Genomic DNA, 26,021 nt, shown 5'->3' on the forward strand with positions numbered 1-26,021 from the left:
ATCATTGAACGATTTGTTACCCTTGTGCCCTGGCACTTTGTGTGGGTTGAGTTCAGGAACGTAGCGATCAGGTTGATTGTACCAGTAGTCGTTTTGCTAGCGACGTTTTTGATAGTTACTTTGACCGCGGGGGTTGTTGGTGTCGTGGTTTCGTGGTAGATACCGTCTTTGTGTGTCATCTCTCACCTATCCTATTCCTGATGACGCACTATCTAACTGGAGTAAGTGCTCCTGTTCAATATTGAAAACCAAGATGTTAGGGCTCTTAGCGCTGTTCGTTTTTGATGCCTCAAAAGCTGTGCTCGCAAGCTCTCTCATTTCTGAGATTGGCAAACCAACGTGGGCTGTAGGACCCAAAGTATTTAATGAAGTTGGAATACATGTTCGACAGAAACATTTGTTTGAATGGTAATAGCTCTTCCATTCCTGTTTCAGTGAGTAGGCCAAAGGAAGCTAAACGAAGCCTATGAGAGTGTGCTTGAGGGTGTTCATTCCGTGCTTGTTTGACGGTGTTAGCCAGCGAGCTGTCGTGTTTGCGAATCGCAGAACCACTGAATTCTATTTTCAAAGCCGTGGCAAGTTTCGCATAATCGTTTTGCACGTTTTGCTGTTGTAGACGGATTAACCTTGTCATGTGTCTATTCCACGTTCGCTTCAACAGGTAAAGCCTGTCAGTACCCGTAGTGTTCGGGTTGCCATCCAAGGCATCCTCTATGTCTGCTAAGAACATCACAGTGTTGTTTGGTTGTCGCAATTTCTGCAGTTTTTTTCCGCTTATGGCTTTGTGATCTAACGTTCTCAGCCCTTCGGCATCGTTTGGGTTTTCATCGCAACTGAGGTCAGCGATCAATCTTTCCATGGGGGAGGGTTCACTTATTAACGGGGGAATGGGGGGCACACCCTCTGATAGCTTGCTCATTATTATTATTATTTTGTAAAGTTTGGGTTTTGACTTGTTGGAACCTGCAAAAACTATTTTAATCAGTTTATAGACGTTAGTGAATCATCAATACTGTATCAGTAATGTGGAAGTTGGACTTCAATGAACTTGCAAAAGCAAATGTTATACATTTTTTACCTTTATTTAACTAGGCATGTCAGTTAATAACAAATTCCTATTTTCAATGACAGCCTAGGAACAGTGGGTTAACTGCCTTATTCAGTGGCAGAACAACAGATTTTTACCTTGTCAGCTCAGGGATTTGATCTTGCAATCTTTTGGTTTTTAGTCCAACTCTCTATCCACTAGGCTACCTGCCACCCCAGGTAGCCTAGATTTGGCAATGTTAATGATTAATCACACATGTATAGGCTATCTGGGAATTAAACTTTAATTAACCTGAAAGTGTCGCTGTATCTAGGTTAAGATTGACAAGTATAAAATGTTTCATAGGTTGGAACAAGTTAATTAGTACTTAGCCGAATGATTAACCTTACTGCCTTGTTAAATCGAATGAGACAACGATATCCAATTAGTTGTGATATTATAAAGTGTAACCAGTTGTTATGGATGTGAGAAGACGTTTTGCCCTCACATTGGATTTTTTTTTTAAACAATTGTTGCAGATTCTTCACCACAAGGGGTCACTGACCCTGAAAATGGAAATCACACGGGATTCCAGCCAAGGCGGGACTTTGGTCGCCCCAAATCGTGGGATTTACGCTGTTAACAAATAAAATGGCTTCTCTCTGTTTGTTAGCTTACCTTCTAATACAAGCTAGCCGTCCTTGTGCAAGAATGTTCCGTTCAAGCACAAAAAGGTCCCCTTCAATTCGGGAATGGGGGTTTACTAACGTCTCACATTCAACCCAATCGGTGTTTCTTGCTAGCAATGTTACCGGAACACATAAAGAAATACCTGTCGCGTCTACTCATGCTTCTTACGCACGAGAGACAGCGAGATAATACTTTCTTGGGACAATCTAATATATGCTTTCAAATTTCCTTAATCGGCCGGCCTTTTGTCCTAGCTCTGGAAATGAATAATTCACCCTACACACTCTGACCCCTGTCAGGTATACAACACTGGAGACAATCTCTCCCGTGGGCACCATCATGTTGTGACTGGACTTGAACACTAATCTGAAGACTGTTATAGTTCCTGATTATTTAATTGTTACATGATTCATTTAATTGGGTAACAATTTAACATAGTTAGTTTATCAGATACATAACAGTCTTCAGAATAATGTTAAAGTCAAGTCATGACATTCAAATGTCTCACTGGTGCTATCACTGGTGCTATCACTGGTGTTATCACTGGTGCTATCACTGGTGTTATCACTGGTGTTATCACTGGTGTTATCACTGGTGTTACTGCTCCTCACTTTTGTTACTGCTGCTGCTGGTAAAACCAGTGATTGTCACTAACACCATTGAACTTTTTGTCTACGTAAGTTATTATCACAGTTCCTACAAATATGCTAGCAACACAAACAAGCATAGAGTTTTATTACAGTATCTTGACCAAATGCTACTGTGTTAATTTTGTCACGTATGGCCCACTTAAGTTCATCAGAGAAGCAGAAGCTGTACAATGCAGGGAAACTTCAAAAATACCCCTTTTGTATTTCAATTGAGTGTCAATAGGGGAATTGTAACATATTCCATTACATTTTCTGTTTTAAAATGTAATAAATGGTCGAAGGTGCTTTCAATAATCATGTGACAAGTCATTGGTTACATTATGTGCAGTGTAACATGTGTTTTGAATATATGGTATTTTTACCAACCTAATTATAAGATTATTCAAAAGTAAACATAATAAGGATAGAATTACTACATTTCGATGTAACTTTTTATTTCTCAAAGAAGAAGAGCATTATTTCCACACTGAGGACCACAGCAGGTGTGAGTGCTGGCGTGTTGGTGTGTGTTGGTGCTGATTGGTCCTTTAGCGGTACTTCTCGGCCAGAGCCAGGGCCACCAGGGCGAGGAACTTGTCCACCGCAACATGGATCTGAGGGGTGAACTCCTCGGCGAACAGCATGGACAAGACCACCATGATGCAGTGGGACAGAATCTGACGAGGGACAAACAGAGCAAAGAGTCAGTTTGATTTTACTTAGAAAAGTGCAATGACACCTTCTGCAAACGTTATAGGAAGGCTAATACATGGCCCATACGCCTATAGAGCATATGGTTACATTGGCTATAGTTCGTGAAAATTACCTTGAAGTTGACGGGGTCAACTCTAAGAACGAAGGCGTGCAGCTCGCTCAGGTTCAGAAGACCACCGGCCAGGTCATCGATCTTGCTCACCGCCTCGTAAACGCCACCCATGACCGTGATGCCGTGCTTCCTAACCGGAGCGCCGTTAGGGCTCAGGTCCTTCCAGTGGGCGAAGTAAGACTTGGTCTGGGGGTACACCACGATCAACCTGCATGGAGGAAGGATAGAAATGACTGCTTAGGGTAAGTGGCCATTGCTCTGTCGAACATATCAATACCATTTTGTTTCTGATAAAGGATGCATTGAATGATCAATTATGCAGTCAGTTTCAGGAACTTGTTTGTATTATTAAAAATGAATATAGGCCTGTTAGATCCTATTATATTAGAGTTGTTTAATACAATAATGTCTCATACAATTTCCATAAATCGAACGAGTTTAGTTAGGCTACAACGGGGTGGAGTCTAACTGATGATAAAGTATCTCCATCTTTACCTGGCGAGAGCCTCGGCGCCGATCTCGTCCGACCTGCTGGAGACTTTCGCAAAGAAGTCCTTGACGATTACTTTTTCCTTCGCTGACAGGCTCATTTTGGCAAGAGGTTCTGCTGTACCACACAATATATTCAGAGGATGAATGAAGCTTTAGAAGGGTCTGGAGTTAGACGGATCCCGAAACCTATTTTATGGCCCAAGACACACATGTCACCAAACCCCACCTCTACTCTTTTTCTATTGGCTATGATGAGATAATTGAGTAAAATGATGGAGTTAGATGGGGCATCAGTTCTGTGAATTTAGGGTGTTGTCTTGCCTTATCGCTTTGGGCTATACATGGTAACGCAGAAAATCCCTATGCGTTTGACATAGGCGTTTGGAGTAACCAAGTTTATCGCTATGCGTTGCCGCCCTATCTATTAGGGCTAAATATAGCCTAGAAACACTTCTCTAAAAATGTAGCCTCCTTTTATAGAACAAGGACTTTGTTATCTTATAGAAAAGTGACCGTTTTATAATTGTTTGAGTTGCTAACAGAGGAGTGGTGACTTGATATTAACAGATGGGGGAAAAAACAGAATGAAGACCAACATTCGATAGGTTCTCAACGAATATAACGATTTCTGGAATGAAGTGCTTGATATCGTGATACTGAGGGAATGGTATGTGGTATGTATGTATGTGTCAGCTGCCTTCTACACCTGCCTATGTGATGATGAGGAATACTCTACGTGGGAACAGAATAGCCACAGTGGAGAGACATATGTTTATACATTTTATTGGGATGCTTTCATGAAATAAATGTAAAACACATATATTCGCCCTTCACTCATAGACTCTCTCAGATACTCCCCGGGACTACTGTATGTGTTTATAGATAACACTAGGTGTTGCCATTCTTATCTTCTAAAACCTCACATAGGTCACAGCTGGACAGGCCCGACCAGCTGCTGCAGGGGCATGCATGGAACAGGTCGCCGTGGGCAGTGGTGGAAAAAGTACTCAATTGTCATACTTGAGTAAAAGTAAAGATACCTTAATAGAAAATGACTTAAGTAAAAGTGGAAGTCACCCAGTAAAATACAACTTGAGTAAAAGTCTAAAAGTATTTGGTTTTAGATATACTTAAATATCAAAATTAAATAGAATTGCTCAAATGTACTTAAGTATCAAAAGTAAAAGTAAACCATTTTAAATACCTTATATTAGGCAAACCAGGCCGCATGATCATGTATGGATGGATCTGGTGTAGGAATCTTGAAACTCATCCCCGTATATACAGTAGTGAATAAAAAACTTTTGCCAATATGCAACACTTTAAGAAAAAAATGTATATGGGGTCGTTTCCTGCACCAAACAAACTAGCTTTTCTTAAATGTAGCCTACAAGTGGAGGTCAATATCAAACAAAACGAAAAACAACCTGAACAAGGGATTAAACGTTTCTGGAATTATACTGTTTTTCATGACGGATAACAATATGACAACAGCTACAGTAAACTAAAGTAAATTGAAAGTAAATACTTTTGACAAATGAATATTAACTGTTAAAACTTAAACGACAATCATTTATTTGTTTTGACAGTAAACAAAAAATAATCGTTGAAGTGTGCATTCCATCCATGAAGCAGCGATGTGTGTTTATAGCCTTCTTTTACTTCTCAGTCAAGACATAGAGGTGTATTCCTTCGTAGTTTTGTTTTGGTATGTTTTATGCATAAATAGTCATGTTAATGTTTGCCACGTTTTTTACAGCCAGCAACAATACAATTCAGCCTGGCCAACTCTGTAGGCTTGTAGGCGATATGCATCCATTCACTAACTTGTTCATGTTGTCTAATGTATTATTGAATTCACATTTTTATAATGTGTAGATCTAACATCTATATATGAAATAACAATTGAAACCTTTAAATGTGTTATTATATTAGCTATCCTTAAAGTGCAATTTGTCTAGGCTTGTATGGATATAATTACGCACGCGTAAAATAAACACACATGATCAACAAACAGATGCTTATATGCTTATTTTATTTATTCATTGAAGAGTGAAACACATGAGCATACAGGCTGTCTCCTCGATCAGCAATATGGAGACTGACTAGTGGTACTGCCTGCCCAGAGCAGACACCACCACTGACAAGAACTTCTGGAAGGATGCCTGATATTCGGGGGTGAATGCGTTGCCCATCTTCCCAGCGATGACGATGGTCAGACAGTCAGACAACAGCTGTGAAAGAGAACAAACCACAGCAGAAGTGATATGTTTAGAATGTATTTTTGGGTAGCATGATCGAGTGGACTTCAATGTTATTTTGTCGCCTATCTTACCTTAAAGTTGTCGGGATCCACGTGCAGTTTCTCGGAGTGCAGAACGCTCAGCTCGGCGTATGTGTTCTTGATGTCGTCCATGTTCTTCAGAGCTCTGTCCAGACCGTGCAGCACCGTGGTGCCGTGCTTAGCAATCAGAGGGTTGTTCATGATGGCCTCTGCGTTGTACAGGTTGCCGAAGCCCCCGAAATACCTCTGGGTCCAGGGGTACACGATCAGACACCTGAGGGGAGCGGAGAGAACAGTGTGAGGCTGAACAACAACAGAAAATGACGAAGAAGATGAAAATTAGTGGGACTAACAATCAAAGTTAAAGTAAACCAAAATTTCTTGTCTTACCTTGACAGGGACTTTTGGCCAATGTCGTCATAGTCTAGTTTGGAGAAGATGTTGGAGACGGCCGCGCGCTCTTCATCTGTCCACTCAACCATGTTGCTCGTGATGATTTAGCTTAGGTTTTAGTGAGAATAGGGAATAGGAATCATGAAAAAAAAACGGAAATATCTTTCGTTTTATGGTATTTTTGCACTCCGCCCCCAAAACGAAAAATGTCATATGATTGGTTGGAGATAACCCATCTTGCTTTAGATAATACGTAGTTGAACATTGTCGAATAGGTCCTCCTTAAGGTGGATTTCCGTGAAACAGCAAAAAACATTTCAGGAAACCAAATATAGATTCTGAGGGTAACTCTCAGGTTATAGCCGATACATACAGTGCCTTCAGAAATTATGCACACCCTTTTGCTTTAATTTACTTTTTTGTTGTTGCGTTACAGCCTGAATTAAAATGGATTACATTGAGATGTTGTGTCACTGATCTCCCCACACTACCGCATAATGTCAAAGTGGAATCTTGTTTGTAGAACTTTTTAATTTTTTAAAAATGTATTGAGTCAATAAGTATTCAACCCCTTTGTTATGGCAACAATAAATAAGTTCAGGATTAAAAATGTGCTTAAGAAGTGACATAATAAGTTTCTCGGACTCATTCCGTGTTTAATATTAATAATAGTGGTTAACATGATTTTTAAATGACTACCCCATATCTGTACCCCACACATACAATTCTGTAGGGTCCCTCAATTGAGTAGTGAATTTTCACATATTCAATCACATAGACCAGGGAGGTTTTCCAATGTCTCCCAACGAAGGGCACCTACTGTATATGGGTACAAATTAAAAAGGCAGATCCTGAATATGCTTTGGAGCATGGTGAAGTTATTCATTACACTTTGAATGGTGTATCAATACACCCAGTCACTACAAAGATACAGGTGTCCTTCCTAACTCAGTTGCCAGAGAGGAAGGAAACTGCTCAGGGATTTCACCTTGAGGTCAATGGTGATTTTGAGACAGTTACATAGTTTAATGGCTGTGGATAGGAAAAAACTGAGGATGGATCAACAACATTATATTGACTCCAATATTAACCTAAATGACAGAGTGAAAAGAGGGAAACCGGTACAGAATAAAAATAGTCAAAAACATGCATCCTGTCTGCAACAAGACATTTCAGTAAAACTGCAAACTTGAAATTAAATTGTTGTCCTGCATACAAAGCATTATGTTTGGGGCAAATCCAACACGCATCACTCAGTAACTCTCTTCATATTTTCAGGGATGGTGGTGGCTGCATTACCTTATGGATATGCTTGTCTAGGGAGTTTTCTTGGATACAAATAAACTGAATACAGAGATTAATTCAACTTTCAACAGGACAATAACCTAAAACACAATACCAAATCTAGACTGGAATTGCTTACCAAGACGACGTTGAATGTTCCTGAGTGGCCGACATACAGTTTTGACTTAAATCGGCTTGAAAATCTATGTCAAGAATTTGAAATGGCTGTCTATTAATGATCAACAATCAACTTGAAAGATTTTGAATAATTAAAAAAATAATAATGTGCAGTTATTGTACAATCCAGGTATGCAAAGCTCTTAGAGACTTACCCCAATAGACTCACAGCTGTAATCTTCGCCAAATGCGCTTCTACAAAGTCTTGACTCGGGTGTGAATGCTTATGTAAATTATATATTTCTGTTTTTCATTTTTATAAATGAGCTAAAAATTCTAAAAACAGGTTTTCACTTTGTCATTATGGGGTATTTTGTGTAATAAATTAGATTAAAAAAAAGATTTTGAATTTAGCCTGTAACACAACAAAATGTGGAATAAGTCAAGGAGTATGAATACTTTCTGAAGGTACAGTATGCAACACAATCGAAAGTATCCACATGGCTGACCTATTTAATAATATAGGCCTACGTTACTTTCGCCATCATTTTGTGGTTGTGAATCATTTTGATTGCATTTGAATGAGTTCGCACTGATAATCATTAATAAGTCAAGATCTCCCTTAGTTATGATTGCACAATAAATATGTAGGCTATGTCATTGGCATGGCATTGTTTTCATTGTAACCCACCCTCCTGATAGTGTACTTCCATAGTTGAAATAACAAGGGCAACGTGATGCCATTGTTTGAGATTTCATTAGGCCTAATTAAAAGAGTTACAAATAAACGTTTAGTTACAATCCTCACATTGGGACCAAGTTTCCCCATCCTCTGACTTGTTATTTGCAGCAAACATCTGTGTTATCTCCCACAGTAGGACACTCCCATTTTTGACTCCAAATGAAGCTCAAAAAGGAAAAACCTCGAACGTCTTTCGTGCCATGATTGACATTCGTGCATGTAATTTTAATTACATTTATTAAATGTGGCAATAGTCACCATTTTAACCAGTGATGAATACAACATTTGCCAAACGGAGACACAAATGATAGCAAGGTTATTTATTATTTAGATGTACATACGTGATACGCCTCACATAAGCCCTATGCGCCTCATTTGCGCGATAATATATTGGCATCCTTGCACGATTCACCGTTTCTTCTACAATAAGATGACATTGAAAAAAAATTAACTTTTAACTTCAAGTAAATAAAATGGCCTGTACTAAATTATTCAGAATTCTAATTAATTTGGTTGGAGCCAGGTGATTCTCGTTTGATGTGTACTGTAATTTATCTCAACTGTAGTAAGTTCCAGCTGCCTACAAAAAAAAAGCCATTCCACCAGAACGTTCTGTTCCATTGCAGTCCGTTGTAAAGTGCAAGGGTGCCAATATATTAAGCGAAAATGTATAGCTACAAGAACATCAAAATATTACTTTACGCAATGATAGTCCACGTGGAAATATCTCCTTTAATTTAGCACAATGCAATTTGGCTTTCTGCCAAGGACATTGAGTGTCCATGTGCCACAATCATGTCAATAATGATCATAATAATCATGTCAATAATCAAATGTATTTTTAACACACCTTATGCTTGTGATTTCAACAAATTATATACACTTGGGATCAGTGCCGATTTTAGCATGTAAAAAAAAATGGGACGCATTCCAGCAAAGCCACGACACGACACGACACAACACTAAACAATACACTAATTGCACTATACCACTGCTACACCTGGCTAGCGGAGCCTTGTCTGGCAGCGAAACAGTTAATTCAGCCTCATTTACTGACTTGCTTAAACAAATGTGGTTTCTACTGACAATTGAGATGCACAAAATATTGCATAAGGTTTATTGCATTCGATTTAGACATTAATGAGCGACCTAGGACTGAAGTAGTCAATAATAACTACTTGTTCAGCACTTTTAAAATGTACAATGACAGAATTCAGAACATAGGCCGTTCTTACAGTGTTCTCCCTGTACACCAAGTCAGAACCATAGGATAAATAAAGGGGGCATATAAGCAGACAAGGAAAGCTGTTCAATGATTATATTTCTCAAAATCAGGTTATAGGCTACAGCACCACCAAGTCAGAACACTAGGCAAAATTAAGAGGTGAAAATAGACCAAATTATTAGTGTGAGGCAAATGGGCTACCAACAGTTTACTACAACATACAATTTGTATTACTTTCTTAGCTACAGTATACAGTACCAGGCAAAAGTTTGGACACACCTATTCATTCAAGGGTTTTTCTTTATTTGTACTATTTTCTACATTGTAGAATAATAATGAAGACGTCAAAACTATGAAATAACACATATGGAATCATGTAGTAACCAAAATTTTTTTAAACAAATCAAACTATATTTTATATTTGAGATTCTTCAAAGTAGCCACCCTTTGTCTAGATGACAGCTTTGCACACTCTTGGAATTCTCTCAACCAGCTTCACTTGGAAGGCTTTTCCAACAGTCTTAAAGGAGTTCCCACATATGCTGAGCACTTGTTTGCTGCTTTTCCTTCACTCTGCGGTCCAACTTGTCCCAAACCATCTCAATTGGGTTGAGGTCAGGTGATTGTGGAGGCAAGGTCATCAAATTTCGTCATCAAACTTTGTCATCAAAGTCTGACATTCTCTGGATTTATGGTGCTTTCAAGACAACTGGGAGGAAAAAAAGAAGATTCAATCACGATGATGTCAGTGATCTTCAGGTCGTAGCTCTAGAAAGAGGCCCGAGTTCCCGATTTACAATTCCGAGTTGGATGAAAGTTCAAACGTATTTTCCCAGTCATACCTCGTTTTCCCCAAGTTCCCAGTTATTTTGAATTTACTAAAGTCAGATTTTGTAGTTCCAAGATAACAGTTGTTTTGAGTGCAGCACAAATCATGCTTCATTGACAGCATGGCCAATGTTGAATGTTTATCATTTTAAACTAGGAAAAGAGACCCTTAATCTTAGACTTGGGACCACACAGCCACTGAATATCAGGCTAATGAATGCTTTGCAATGCTTGCAGTTAGCCACTGATTCCTTCCAAATCTCTCATTGGTGAACTTGCAATTTCCAACTTGTTGTGTAATGTTTATGTTGAATGGCTGATGAGTACCGCTATGTTTTATCTTTAATTTCTCTTCATTATTTATCTTAATATGACAAGGATTAAAAATTATTTGTCAGTAGATTGTCGACTTGATTCATGATGATGACTGCTAGCTAAGATTTTGAAAGTATGATGTTGACATGATCAGTCCAATCAAATCTACTGTATATAAGGTGATTTCACGTCATTTTATCTGTGGCCAATGACCTTGAGCCTTCTTGGATGTGCACTTCTAATGTAACTCTATGGCAGCACCCGGGGGGCTTGAATTGTCGAGCTCTACCCTTAGACTTGGTGGTGATGTAGTGTCCCCATGAGTGACAGAAAACTGAGCCAATCACAGCGCAACACTCCATATTTTCTGCTGGCTTGCCCCACCTGTCACATCTGCTCCTGCAACGCCCTCTACTGCTCATCCTGTGTCTCCTTGACCTGCCACCACTCCCCCAGTACTCTCTCCCTCTCTCTCAGTGTGTGTGTGATTGTGTGGGCAGAGACAGGTGTGCCGGAGTCAGAGCAGATCCCCAAAAGCTGCAATCTGTTCCATAATCAAGACCTCTACAAATACTGAGCCCTGCCACTTCCACGCTGCCAGATCATAATCTCTGCTCAGTCAGTCTGTTGCTAGCCATTTGTTACTATTCAGATCCTGTTATCCCGTTGTGCCTTGCCTGACGCTGTTTTCCTCTCCACTACAGTTCTGCCCACTCTGACCCTGGAGGTGAGAGTGGTTACTTCATCCCAGTCTCCTCGTCTCAGTCTGCTCTTGGGTTCCCCTGTTCCACTCCTCGTAACACCATCACAGAAAGCACTGAGTTAGGCTGCAACACCTGCATTTTGGAGCTGCCTTACTCAAGACCATGTTTGTATGCGGCTTTATTAAATATTGTTTGCTAACTGATATGTGACACGTATTAATGCCAAAATAACATGCAAAACAGACAAGCCCCCCAAAAAAAAAAAAAATAAAGATATGACGGGTCGCCACTGCTTGGGATGTATGGTCCTCAGCAGATGGTTTAGTTTACACATTTCTATACCCAAAGGGAACTCTGTCACAACTAACTGACAGAACTTAATACAGCTGAGCAAGTACAATTTCCTCCTTATTACAGAGAGTTAACGACACAAGCACTCAGGTGTTTCTGTCATGTTTTATTACAAAAGAAAAACACACAAATAAAATACTCTAAGTTAATGGAAAAGCAACATTTGGTTTATATGATGGGGCTATGATGCTCCTTATCTGTATTTCTCTGCAAGGACGGCTGCGAAGGCCGAGAGGTACTTGTCCATGGCTGCGTGCGCGACAGGATCGAACTCATCACCCATGTGAGCGGCCAAAGTCACGAGGATACAGTGACAAAGAAGCTGTGAGGGAAATAAACAAAACATAGGGGGGAAAAAATCATAAAATAAACCACAAGTGCACTTGTTAAATTTCCTTCATAGATTTTAAATTAAATTATTGGTATAAGAAATATGGTGGAAACTCCCAGTCTATGCCAACACCAATTTATGGGGAGTAGTGAATGAGTGCACAATTCAAGGAGTAAAGATTATTAGGACACAATGAGTGTGTTCCAGCAGATGATATAAGTAGGGATAAGGGCTAATATCTGATGGAAAAGTTAATCAAGAGAAATAGGGAAGGCACCTTGAAGTTGCAGGGGTCTATTCTCAGTTTGTAGGCATGCAGTGTTTGGAGCGGTGCCAGGGTGACCATCATCGAACTGATGTCCTTGGAACACTCAGCTATCGCGAGAACTATCTTCTTCCCGTGGGAACGCAGGTGTGGGGACCGGGGTCTGATGTCCAGGTGGGCGAAGTATGTTTTCGTCCCGGGAAAAGTCGTCATCATCCTGTGATACAGTGATAAAGTATAGGTCTGCAAGTGGGCATTATATTTGTGACTGACAACAGGTCTGTTGCCTCCATTCCCACCAACTTTGGGTAAATAGACCATGAACCCAATTTCATTACAATAATTTTGCAACAGGCTCACCATATAATAAACAAAAATGTAACAAAAAAATATACGTTTTGTTGTCATTCAAATACATGACACCTTTCACAAATACATGTTCCAATAGCAGAAGCGAAGACAGTTTTTGCCAATGAAATGTCTTCGTTTTAACACCGTTTAGCCTACCATATCGAAAGTGACATCTTATCAGAAAGGAAATTATGTTCAGATTCAGATGTGTGTTGCTTGTATGTTATTTACAATTAACTTAGGCCTACCTTAGAAGACATTCAGCTCCGATGTCGGAAGCTACGGGAATCATTTTGTCCCAAATTTTAGCGATCAGCTCCTTTTCGTGGTCTGTGAGCATATTGTAACCCGTTGCGCTGGTGCTATGCGTAGAAGTTGAATGTCTGGACGGGCGCACGGCACAGGTCTGCGTAAAGGTGTTAGTCAACCATTTTTTTTCACCAGTATAACCCGTCAACGTGATTTGCTTGCATTTTTTTCTGGCAGTATTTACAACAATTGTCTAAATGAGGAAAAATAAATGGTCATTTGCGGCGGTCGTTTGCGGTAGGCCTACTCCTTGCTTCGGGCTGTTTTCCTTCTGAATGCTGAGGAGAGATAACCACTTAAGGGTGGGCAAGTTGCGCAGAAGACCCAACATCTTCTGATATGCGTCATGTGGTCTACTGGGGGCCTCTTTTGACACACAGTTAACTTGACCATAAAAAATGTAAAAAAATAATAATGTAATGAAGTAAAATGTAAGTCTACTTAAGCCTAATGCATTGTAATAAAATGGACGTAAAATGCACCGAATACAGTGGTTTGGGTGAATGTGTGATGTTGCAGTTGGTGTGTCACGAAGTTACCCTACCCTTTAGAAATTCCTTGCTGTGGTTACTGATTTTGACCTAATCTCTGCTCCCTTTATCGTAATCTATACATACCAGCCAGGGCCAGGCAACTGACTTGGCCGTGACACATATTGTAAATATATTCATGTATATGGGTGATTCTACAGAAGTGGTGTAATTGCTGTTCCACTTCCCCCCCAAAAAAAAAATCTAAAAAAAAGTGTCCAAATGTAGATTGTTTTCATCATGATATGTTCTAATGAATTCCAAGGCAATAACAAACATTGTCAAATTAATATAGTACAAAGCCATTGTTTATACACCTATTTCTATTCAGAAGTGGCTGGCCCACAGCGACTCTTAAACTTCATGTTTGAAAATAAATACAAATCTGAAACCATGACTAGCTTTAACACTATTATTTCAATAGAACACATTGGGGCGTTCTATTACCACATTGAAAGATACAAATCTTATTAGTGTTTTGTTTATTTTTAAACATCTTTCTCTGAAAAATGCTGTCCCAACTTTTGATGTCACTGCCGAAACAGACTTTAGCTGACTGTAGAATGAATGTGCCTTAAGCCACACCCCTACAAATATCACCAGGTGATTGCACCCCTCTCCAGCATGGCCACATGGCAAGTAAAAAATTTTTAGCATCTGCTAAATGACTTAAATGTAAAGTAGTCTGTCTGCAGTCATTGTGGAGAAAATAAGTGAGCAAGTTGGTAAAGCTTCATGTATTTAAGAAGTGTCACAACCGAACACAACCGAAATACTTGTGCTTCTAGCACCAACAGTGAGTGTAGTAATATCTAACAAATTAAACATATACCCAAAACATAAATCTAAGTATGAATGAAGACTATATACATAGACAAGCGATGTCAGAGCAGAATGGACTAAGATACAGTAGTATATACCGTTGAAGTATGGAAGTTTACCTAGACAAATAAACTGAGTTTAAATGTTTCACAATTCCTGACATTCAATCCTAGTAAAAATTCCCTGTCTTAGGCCAGTTAGGATCACCACTTTATTTTAAGAATGTGAAATGTCTGAATAATAGTATGGAGTGATTTATTTCAGCTTTTATTTCTTTCATCACATTCCCCGTGGGTCAGAAGTTTACATGCACTCAATTAGTATTTGGCAGCATTGTCTTTAAATTGTTTAACTTGGGTCAAATGTTTTGGGTAGCCTTCCACAAGCTTCCCACAATAAGTTGGGTGCATTTTGGCCCACTCCTCCTGACAGAGCTGGTGTAACTGAGTCAGGTTTGTATGCCTCCTTGCTCGCACAGGCTTTTTCAGTTCTGCCCACAAATGTTCGATAGGATAGAGGTCAGGGCTTTGTGATGGCCGCTCCAATACCTTGACTTTGTCCTTAAGCCATTTTTCCACAACTTTGAAAGTATGCTTGGGGTAATTGTCCATTTGGAAGACCCAATTGCGACCAAGCTTTAACTTCCTGACTGATGTCTTGAGATGTTGCTTCAATATATCCACATAATTTTCCTGCCTCATGCCATCTATTTTGTGAAGCGCACCATTCCCTCCTGCAGCACAGCACCCCAACAACATGATGCTGCCACCCCTGTGCTTCACGGTTGAGATGGTGTTCTTCGGCTTGCAAGCCTCCCCCTTTTTCCTCCAAACATAATGATGGCCATTATGGCCGGCCAAACGGTTCTATTTTTGTTTCATCAGACCAGAGGACATTTCTCCAAAAAAGTACGATCTTTGTCCCGATGTGCAGTTGCAAACCGTAGTCTGGCTTTTTTATGGCGGGTTTTGGAGCAGTGGCTTCTTCCTTGCGGAATATATAGATACTTTTGTACCCGTTTCCTCCAGCATCTTCACAAAGTCCTTTGCTATTGTTCTGGGATTGATTTGCACTTTTTGCACCAAAGTACGTTCATCTCTAGGAGACAGAAAGCGTTTCCTTCTTGAGTGGTACGACGGCTGCGTGGTCCCATGGTGTTTATAGTTGCGTACTATTGTTTGTACAGATGAACGTGGTACCTTTCAGGCATTTGGAAATTGCTCCCAAGGATGAACCAGACTTGTGGAGGTCTACAATTGTTTTTCTGAGGTCTTGGCTGATTTCTTTTGATTTTCCCATGATGTCAAGCAAAGAGACACTGTTTGAAGGTAGGCCTTGAAATACATCCACAGGTACACCTCCAATTGACCCAAAATTATGTCAATTAGCCTATCAGAAGCTTCTGAAGGCACAGTAAACTTAGTGCATGTAAACTTCTGACCCACTGGAATTGTGATACAGTGAATTATAAGTGAAATAATCTGTCTGGAAACAATTGTTGGAAAATGACTCGTGTCATGCACAAAGTAGATGTCCTAACCAACTTGCCAAAACTATAGTTTGTTAACATGACATTTTTGGAGTGGTTGAAAAACCAGTTATAAGGACTCCAACCTAAGTGTATGTAAACTTCTGATTTCAACTGAACATATGAGATGAGTAATGCAAGACATGTAAACATTTTTAAGTGATTAAAATACTGTAGAAGTATAGAAAACAGTATATACATACGAGATGAGTAACACCAGATATGTGAACATTATTAAGTGACTAAGATTCCATAGAATAGTATAGAGTACAGTATATACATATGGGATGAGTAATGCCAGACATTATTCAATTGACTCGTGTTCCATACCTTAAAGTGGCCAGTGATTTCTACTCTATGCCTATAGGCAGCCGTCTCTAATGTGCTGGTGATGGCTATTTAACAGTCTGAAGGCCTTGAGATAGAAGCTGTTTTTCAGTCTCTCGGGCCCAGCTTTGATGCACCTGTACTGACCTCGCCTTCTGGATGATAGCGGGGTGAACAGGCAGTGGCTTGGGTAGTTGATGTCCTTGATGATCTTTTTGTTCCTTCCTGTGACATCGGATGCTGTACATGTCCTGGAGGTCGGGTAGTTTGCCCCCTGTAGTGTGTTGGGCAGACCTCGCCACCCTCTGGAGAGCCTTGTAGTTGCAGGCAGTGCACGATCGCTGTAATATGAATCGGACCAAAATGCAGCGTGGTATGTTTCCATCCTCTTTATTTGGAAGTGAAACACACAGAAAACAATAACGCACGAAACGTGCTGCTAAAGTAGTGCTCGCAGGCCACTATACATAGACAAGATCCCACAACAAACAGGTGGGAAAAGGCTGCCTAAATATGATCCCCAATCAGAGACAACGATAGACAGCTGCCTCTGATTGGGAACCATACCAAGCCAACCTCGAAATAAAGAAACTAGAATGCCCACCCTAGTCACACCCTGACCTAACCAAAATAGAGAATAAAGCATTTCTAAGGTCAGGGCGTGACACTGAGAATCCTGCTGGCTTTACCAAAAGAGTATCCCGAGAGAGCCATGTTTCTGTGTTACAGGCCCCGATGTCTCTCTGGAAAGAAATTCTTACGCTAAGCTCATCAACTTTGTTATCCAAAGACTGAACATTAGCAAGTAATATACTCAGAAGCGGTGGGTGGTGTGCGCTCTTCTAAATCGAGCCAGAAGGCTGCCCCGAGTGCCTCTCCTCAGCCGGCGATGTTTTGGTTCGGCCTCTGGAATAAGTTCAATTGCTCTGGGGAGAGTGAACAAAGGATCTGCTGCAGGGAAGTCATATTCCTGGTCGTAATGCTGGAATTTCTGGTGAGTTCCCGCCACTCTAATATCCAATAGTTCCCCCTGGCTCTATGTAATGACACAAAACATTTCCTGAGCTAATAATGGAAGTGCGCACAACCGCTAACCAACTAACCATTTCACATCGGTTACACAAACATAGACATATATAATGTACTGTACTGTGCTCTACAGTACTGTGCTCTACTGTACTGTCCCCTACTGTATTGTACTTACTGAACTATACTCAACTTGACTGTACTGTACTGTACTGTACTGTACTAAACTATAATCATTAACCCATAGGAATCCCCACCCAGATCACTCCTTTAAAATGGTGGAAGGCCTCAATTGCAAGGTCTATACTAAAAGGGGTTATATCCATTAAGAGTCCTCTATCTATCTCTATGATTGACACTTGACTGTTAGTCCACTGTATTTTTTTTACATTTATTGAAAAAAAAAACACCTGAAAGTTACATCTACATTAAACACTTAGATCATTATTTCTATTTTGGATTATTTGTAGAGTTGTTGAAGGAAAGGTACATCCATAAGGTGCCAACATGCTGAAAAGTACATCAGATAGTCAGAGAAAAATACAATACAATTTGCATTTTGGGAGTAAAACTGGGCACACATTTGTTTTCAGAGATAGCCCAGAATTGGTTTCATTATCCACAACTCACCATCCAGAACCAGGTTTCCATGACAACATCATACCAGTGAAAAGGCAGAAAGACACAGACAGAAAGAATTGTGTATTTTATTGATGGTCATGAATACGTCAATCACATGCCTCATTCGATATGGTGTTAATTAAGTTCAGAATGTATACATCAATCACATGCCTCATTCGATATGGTGTTAATTAAGTTCAGAATGTATACATCAATCACATGCCTCATTCGATATGGTGTTAATTAAGTTCAGAATGTATACATCAATCACATGCCTCATTCGATATGGTGTTAATTAAGTTCAGAATGTATACGTCAATCACATGCCTCATTCGATATGGTGTTAATTAAGTTCAGAATGTATACATCAATCACATGCCTCATTCGATATGGTGTTAATTAAGTTCAGAATGTATACATCAATCACATGCCTCATTCGATATGGTGTTAATTAAGTTCAGAATGTATACATCAATCACATGCCTCATTCGATATGGTGTTAATTAAGTTCAGAATGTATACATCAATCACATGCCTCATTCGATATGGTGTTAATTAAGTTCAGAATGTATACATCAATCACATGCCTCATTCGATATGGTGTTAATTAAGTTCAGAATGTATACATCAATCACATGCCTCATTCGATATGGTGTTAATTAAGTTCAGAATGTATACGTCAATCACATGCCTCATTCGATATGGTGTTAATTAAGTTCAGAATGTATACATCAATCACATGCCTCATTCGATATGGTGTTAATTAAGTTCAGAATGTATACATCAATCACATGCCTCATTCGATATGGTGTTAATTAAGTTCAGAATGTATACGTCAATCACATGCCTCATTCGATATGGTGTTAATTAAGTTCAGAATGTATACATCAATCACATGCCTCATTCGATATGGTGTTAATTAAGTTCAGAATGTATACATCAATCACATGCCTCATTCGATATGGTGTTAATTAAGTTCAGAATGTATACATCAATCACATGCCTCATTCGATATGGTGTTACCTGTTAGGCCGCCCCATCCCGGATCCGGGATTGTGACTACAGCCTCAAGCTCATTACCATAACGCAACATTAGCGATTTCTGAAAATTGCAAAATAAATGAAATAAATATGCCTGTCCTCAAGCTTATCCTTTTCTTAACAATCCTGTCGTCTCAGATTTTCAAAATATGCTTTAGAACCAGAGAAAATCAATAATTTGTGTAAGAGTGGTGATAGCTAGCGTAGCATTTAGCGTTAGCATGTAGCACGCAACATTCACAAAAATGCCAAATTCAAATAAAATGGTGTTACCTTTGAAGAACTTCAGAATGTTTCAATGAGGAGACTCTCAGTTACATAGCAGATGTCCAGTTTTTCCTGAAAGATGCATGCCTCATTTTGTTACTATGCATTAAGTGAAACTAACCGAAAATCAGTCACCTAAATTCGAACTTTTTTCCGAATTAACTCCAGAATATCGACTGAAACATGGAAAACGTTGTTTGAATCAATCCTCAAGGTGTTTGGTCATATATTCTTCATTGAAATGCCAGTCCAGACACGTGCATTCTTCTCTGATTCGGATGGAAAAATACTGGGACCTGACTTTTGCGCACCAATTCCACGCAGACACCATGCGGGACACTTGGTAATTGTAGGCTCTTATGGCCAATCTTCCAATGATATGCCTACAAATACGTCACAATGCTGCAGACACCTGGGGGAAACGATAGGAAGTGTCCGTTGATTTAAGCCATTCAGCCATATAAGGAGATCATCAAACATGCCTTCAAAAATCCTTTGATTTCCTGGTGTCAAACATCTTGGTTTTGCCAGATATTGTTCTATGGCACTCACAGTGAAAATCTTTGCAGTTCTGGAAACGTCAGAGTGTCTTCTTTCCAAAACTATCAATTCCGCATATGGCATCTTTTCGTGACAAAATATCGCGCTAAAAACGGGCACGTCTTTTATCCAAAAATGAAATACTGCCCCTAAGTTCTAGAATGTATACATCAATCACATGCCTCATTCGATATGGTGTTAATTAAGTTCAGAATGTATACATCAATCACATGCCTCATTCGATATGGTGTTAATTAAGTTCAGAATGTATACATCAATCACATGCCTCATTCGATATGGTGTTAATTAAGTTCAGAATGTATACATCAATCACATGCCTCATTCGATATGGTGTTAATTAAGTTCAGAATGTATACATCAATCACATGCCTCATTCGATATGGTGTTAATTAAGTTCAGAATGTATACATCAATCACATGCCTCATTCGATATGGTGTTAATTAAGTTCAGAATGTATACATCAATCACATGCCTCATTCGATATGGTGTTAATTAAGTTCAGAATGTATACATCAATCACATGCCTCATTCGATATGGTGTTAATTAAGTTCAGAATGTATACATCAATCACATGCCTCATTCGATATGGTGTTAATTAAGTTCAGAATGTATACATCAATCACATGCCTCATTCGATATGGTGTTAATTAAGTTCAGAATGTATACATCAATCACATGCCTCATTCGATATGGTGTTAATTAAGTTCAGAATGTATACATCAATCACATGCCTCATTCGATATGGTGTTAATTAAGTTCAGAATGTATACATCAATCACATGCCTCATTCGATATGGTGTTAATTAAGTTCAGAATGTATACATCAATCACATGCCTCATTCGATATGGTGTTAATTAAGTTCAGAATGTATACATCAATCACATGCCTCATTCGATATGGTGTTAATTAAGTTCAGAATGTATACATCAATCACATGCCTCATTCGATATGGTGTTAATTAAGTTCAGAATGTATACATCAATCACATGCCTCATTCGATATGGTGTTAATTAAGTTCAGAATGTATACATCAATCACATGCCTCATTCGATATGGTGTTAATTAAGTTCAGAATGTATACATCAATCACATGCCTCATTCGATATGGTGTTAATTAAGTTCAGAATGTATACATCAATCACATGCCTCATTCGATATGGTGTTAATTAAGTTCAGAATGTATACATCAATCACATGCCTCATTCGATATGGTGTTAATTAAGTTCAGAATGTATACGTCAATCACATGCCTCATTCGATATGGTGTTAATTAAGTTCAGAATGTATACATCAATCACATGCCTCATTCGATATGGTGTTAATTAAGTTCAGAATGTATACATCAATCACATGCCTCATTCGATATGGTGTTAATTAAGTTCAGAATGTATACATCAATCACATGCCTCATTCGATATGGTGTTAATTAAGTTCAGAATGTATACATCAGGTCACAACCAAAACAATGTCACTACTAAAACACCTGATATTTTGCTACAATGAAGATAGGAAAAGTGGCAATTAAACATCTAACAACATAATTAATTAGATGCATAAGTAATTAAATCAATCAATATGTTTCAGACTAATAAAATCAACACATAAATGTTGCATGCTAATAAAATGTCTAAGATGAATCTGTAATAGAAGGTTAATGAAAATGATCACTACTGTGCATGGTTCTCCCTTTACTGCTACTTTTACACTATGTTTCAGTAGTGACATTTATTGGGGTGGTAAGGAATCAGGACAAAATGTCATATATGCAAGACAAACAAACTGTGTGAGTAGTAAATATGTCTGATTTGGGAGAAATAGGATACAAATTAGCCATTTTTTTTCCAACCCTGTATTGTCACCCTTTCTGTAGAATAATCTATATATGAGCCTTACTACATGTCTCTATATCGGTCTTCAACCCGAGCCAGGTTGTTGTAAAGGTTTGCTTGTCTTCTGGATCAACAATGCGCCATCTAGTGGTTAAGATATTTGCCCTGGCCATGTTTCAAGGTTCCACAGCATGTTTAACATCTGCATTAAGTCCCAATTCAAGGGTCCCAACAAAACATATTACAATAAAACCAACATCCAAGAGAGCTTGCAACATCTTGTAGGATGATAGTCTTTATTCTACAGTAGTGTACAGTAGGCTATACATAGGCGTCTGCTAAATGACTTAAATGTAAATGTACATACTGTACTCATACGATGCGTACAACAGCAGCTCAGTGTTAGATCTTATACTGACATAAATGGAGAAAACTACAAATAAGCTGCTCTTAGATACATTTATGTGTGTATTTATTGCTTTATTTACTATGGAACCACACACTTTTTGTTAAAACCAGATGTACCTATTTTGCATTTGTCTGTATATCTATGGTTGGAACTCCAGTGGGCATGGCCCAGGTATGGGAGAGGTCAGCCCTGGTTTCTCAGAAAGGGAGGGAGGGGGCTGATAAAGGCCTACAGCTGCCCCTATCAGCAGCACCAGACTGGGGCTCTGTTCAGGGTGGGGCAGGAGGCCAGGGCGCTGTGACGCACTGTGTAGAAGTAGGTTGAAGTCCCAAAACACAGATCTAGGATCAGATTACCCCTACAATTCTAACCCTAACCCCTAGGGAGTTTACACATGATCTAATCCTAGATCAGTGGTTAGGGCAACTTCTACATATGTTTACAGGCAGAAGCATGAGTTAGCAGAAAGAGGGATCTCTCTGCTACCCTAACTACAGAGCATGGGATGAGCCAGATGAAACAATAACATACTCTTATGTTTCTATTTACTCAATATTGACTTCTAAATGAAATTAAAAGGTTATTACAAAACAATGACATAATCCTGACTAAATAGCAACTTAAAAACAACAAAATAATGACTAAATATCCAATGCTGTCATACAGAATATGTAGATGTTTCTGGTTTGTCATCTGTTTAAATGTTTCCTCAGTCTGAAAGCACAGTATCCATATCCATGAGAATAGAGACCAAATCGCTTGACAAAAATCCATATTTTCCTGTAACAGTGAGTTAAGAAATCCCTTACAAGTTGGATGAGCTGCTGTTCCTGGTCAAGATGACAATTCCATTATAAGCTAGTTTTGCCTTTTGCATTGTATCTAGCCCCTCCACATTGGCTGTCTGTCATCATTTCATGCCAACCAATGCCCAGCTGAGCCTGGCCCTGTCTGCATTTAATCAGACCCCACCCACCAACACTCCACTCTCCAGAGTACTTTCCATGTACTGAAAGCCAACCCCAGACTTCATGTCAAACCTACATTCACGGTGTATTTTGTGTTTCATAGGTAGTGGACAGATCCCTGATGAAATGAATAAATGAAATACAGAGATGAGTTATACAGATGGTGCAGATGTCCTTCACACAGACTCTCACTTCACTGTTTTCTCATCACATCTCAAGCTACTGAACAGAGACGGTCAAAATTAACTCACGGAAACACATAAAGACAGATGCATACAGGAGCTTCTAGATGTTTTAAAATGCATGCTTCAATTGTTGTAATTCAACCATGGTTTTAGGCCTCATAAAAGTTAGCTAGTAATACCTAGTAATACCTAGTAATACCTAGTAATACCTAGTAATACCTAGTAATACCTCACGTCCGGCTGATATTTGCCGGTGTTCTGAATTTTTTGGCACTCAAGCTTTTAGTTTGATTTTAGCTCAATATTATTTTAGCCCAGTCTACAACCTTTTTTATTTCATTGTATAATTGTATCACCTGCAGCGGAGTCTGCCTGCTCCTGCCTGTAGCTCGTAAACCTGCCAAGATGGATACAGTCAGGAGCCCACTTGACCCATCAACCTGCATGGAGAAAGAGGACAGCCATTAGATGAGTCCTGCAACATGATATTGTTGTTTAAAAAAACTGCACTTTCATGAGAAAAAAAGTCTCACTATATTTCCCTGCTGAGGGAGGTTTCTGTTGTACCTTTCAGGTCAAGGTCTAGCTTTGCTGCCTTTATTAAAGGCATGAAAATTAGCACACTTTTTAGTGAATATGGTGCGATTTGGGATGCAAGGACAAAGTGCAGTTACAATGAGTGTCCAACAGGTGACACCATTGTGTTAGACTTCCAAGTCCTTGACAGACCTCTGCTCGGCATATCGCTGGTGTATGAGAATAGTCCTCTCTCCTCCGTCTACATAATTCTATCTGTCAAATTTAAGTATAAGAGTTGCAGGTAAAGAAGACTTATTACAGGAATGGAGATGGCTCTCTGTCGTAAACAAAAACTAACTCTGCCAAGGGGCTATAGCAAACACAAAACAGCAAGTAGAATACCAGAGAAAAGAAAGAGGGAGTGATGGGACATCTGTGAAGATTTTCAGAATGAGAAGCAGACAGGAAGGATGTTGGTGACTGATCCATAGGAGATTAACCCTGACCTCTGTCATGCAGCCGGACACAGAACAATCAGTGTGCACAGCAAATTGGTGATATTTCAGTGTAACATTTCTAGTGTTGATTCAGGAGTGAAAATCATTCTGTAAGAGTGAAATTAACACTCCGTGATGTAAAATAACCATCCGAGTTGGGGTTAGCAACCAGAGTTATTGTTTTACACTGTGGAGAGTAAAACAGTTCCATCAAAACCACACCCATCATTATCATATTTCCCAGCATGCTCTACTGCAGGTTGAATCGTCTTTGTTTTTAATATATGTGTACATAGATTGATTGATTGATTGATTGATTGATTAATCTCATGCTACACAAAGATAAATAACATTCTTAACTAATCCAATCAGTTAGTTAGACTTGTTGCACCCGTTATTGAAATGTTTATTCAGGTTTAAATGTTTTTTTTTAATCAAGTTTCCTAACCCTAACAGTCATTCTGAATGCAGGTTGCAGTTTAATACAAATTCCGACTGTTGGATATTCTAACTTTGGCTGGATTCCAATAGGAATTACACATCATTTTGCCAGCCAGTATAATGTGACTTGCAAACTAGGAGTTTCCTAACACTGCTGTGTTAGGGTAAAACCAATCCATCAGTTAGGTCAATATGTCAGGCCTTATGATATATGTCATGTATAACGTATTGATAACATTTGCCTAGGAACTCACTTGATGAAAGCCACAGGTATTTAAAAGGAAAGAATTCAACAACAATGTCTCTGTCACTAACAGTCATGGGTGTTAACTCTACAATTTACTCAAAAATAAAATATATTATGCTTTACACCATACAGTGTTAAAACAACACTCAACAATTATTTACTGTAACATTACAGGTGTTCATTTACTACACTGAGAAAGTGTAACAGCATCAGCACTAAGAAAAGTGAGTCCAGTTGAATTTAAATTGAGTGTTATGTTTTACACTGTAGGTGTTGCGTAATACTCTACAGTAGAGCTATGCAAACACCACTATCAAGTTCCTTTGAACACTTTAAGAGGAAAATGGGGAACCCTGCAACAGAGTTAAATATTTAACACTTTCAAATGTGTTATCCTAACACCAGTACAGTGGGACTCAAAAGTTCATTGAAAATAATGTACACACACACACACACACACACACACACACACACACACACACACACACACACACACACACACACACACACACACACACACACACACACACACACACACACACACACACAATCAGTGGTGAGAGCGTGCTATGCATTCTCTTAGCTCTTCCTGCATCATAGAGGGAGTGTGAAGGAGGAGGAGAAGGAGGAGGACTGAACAACATCCAGCTTTTCCCCTAATCAAGATGACTATCTCACTATTGTGTTGCTGTTGGATGGGTTGGGTCTGTTCATACTGTTGCCAGGGGCTAGAGCCGTGTTGAAATGAAAGAAACAGGTGGAATGCATTCTCTCTCTCTCTCTCTCTCTCTCTCTCTCTCTCTCTCTCTCTCTCTCTCTCCTCGCTCTCTCTCTCTCTCTCTCTCTCCCCTCTCTCTCTCTCTCTCTCTCTCTCTCTCTCTCTCTCTCTCTCTCTCCTTCTCCCCCTCTCTCTCTCTCTCTCTCTCTCTCTCTCTCTCTCTCTCTCTCTCTCCCTCTCTCTCTCTCTCTCTCTCTCTCTCTCTCTCTCTCGTGCTCTCTCCTTCTTTCTCTCTTTATCTTGTTTTCTCTCCTCTCTC

At 39.3% G+C, this 26,021-nt stretch overlaps 3 protein-coding genes across 3 annotated transcripts; all 3 read right to left on the reverse strand.

Moving 5' to 3' along the window:
- Positions 1–2,798: 2,798 nt before the first annotated feature.
- On the reverse strand, positions 2,799–3,861 carry LOC118402962 (hemoglobin subunit alpha-2-like). The gene is made up of 3 exons (XM_035801359.2): positions 3,668–3,861; positions 3,173–3,380; positions 2,799–3,023 (listed from the first exon to the last, which is right to left on the reverse strand). Exons 1-3 carry the CDS (start codon positions 3,760–3,762, stop codon positions 2,895–2,897), a joined length of 432 nt encoding a protein of 143 aa, XP_035657252.1. The 5' UTR covers positions 3,763–3,861; the 3' UTR covers positions 2,799–2,894.
- Positions 3,862–5,689: 1,828 nt separating this feature from the next.
- On the reverse strand, positions 5,690–6,475 carry LOC118402637 (hemoglobin subunit beta-2-like). Its single transcript, XM_035800803.2, has 3 exons — positions 6,339–6,475; positions 6,000–6,222; positions 5,690–5,898 (listed from the first exon to the last, which is right to left on the reverse strand). The coding sequence occupies exons 1-3, from the start codon at positions 6,428–6,430 to the stop codon at positions 5,770–5,772; spliced, it is 444 nt and encodes a 147-aa protein (XP_035656696.1). The 5' UTR covers positions 6,431–6,475; the 3' UTR covers positions 5,690–5,769.
- A 5,518-nt stretch (positions 6,476–11,993) lies between these two features.
- zgc:163057 (Hemoglobin subunit alpha-D-like) lies at positions 11,994–13,454 on the reverse strand. The gene is made up of 3 exons (XM_035800804.2): positions 13,103–13,454; positions 12,516–12,720; positions 11,994–12,229 (listed from the first exon to the last, which is right to left on the reverse strand). Exons 1-3 carry the CDS (start codon positions 13,192–13,194, stop codon positions 12,101–12,103), a joined length of 426 nt encoding a protein of 141 aa, XP_035656697.1. The 5' UTR covers positions 13,195–13,454; the 3' UTR covers positions 11,994–12,100.
- Positions 13,455–26,021: the final 12,567 nt, after the last annotated feature.

This window comes from Oncorhynchus keta, chromosome 24, assembly GCF_023373465.1.
Source record: "Oncorhynchus keta strain PuntledgeMale-10-30-2019 chromosome 24, Oket_V2, whole genome shotgun sequence".
Taxonomy (NCBI): Eukaryota; Metazoa; Chordata; class Actinopteri; order Salmoniformes; family Salmonidae; genus Oncorhynchus; species Oncorhynchus keta.

Coding starts and splice junctions, on each gene's coding strand:
- LOC118402962 (XM_035801359.2), bottom strand. CDS start 3,762: ATGAGCCTGTCAGCGAAGGAAAAAGTAATCGTCAAGGACTTCTTTGCG. Junction 3,381..3,667: donor GGCGCCGAGGCTCTCGCCAG/GTAAAGATGGAG, acceptor TCCTCCATGCAG/GTTGATCGTGGTGTACCCCC. Junction 3,024..3,172: donor TTGACCCCGTCAACTTCAAG/GTAATTTTCACG, acceptor GTCCCTCGTCAG/ATTCTGTCCCACTGCATCAT.
- LOC118402637 (XM_035800803.2), bottom strand. CDS start 6,430: ATGGTTGAGTGGACAGATGAAGAGCGCGCGGCCGTCTCCAACATCTTC. Junction 6,223..6,338: donor GGCCAAAAGTCCCTGTCAAG/GTAAGACAAGAA, acceptor CGCTCCCCTCAG/GTGTCTGATCGTGTACCCCT. Junction 5,899..5,999: donor TGGATCCCGACAACTTTAAG/GTAAGATAGGCG, acceptor TCTCTTTCACAG/CTGTTGTCTGACTGTCTGAC.
- zgc:163057 (XM_035800804.2), bottom strand. CDS start 13,194: ATGCTCACAGACCACGAAAAGGAGCTGATCGCTAAAATTTGGGACAAA. Junction 12,721..13,102: donor GGAGCTGAATGTCTTCTAAG/GTAGGCCTAAGT, acceptor ACTGTATCACAG/GATGATGACGACTTTTCCCG. Junction 12,230..12,515: donor TAGACCCCTGCAACTTCAAG/GTGCCTTCCCTA, acceptor TTTCCCTCACAG/CTTCTTTGTCACTGTATCCT.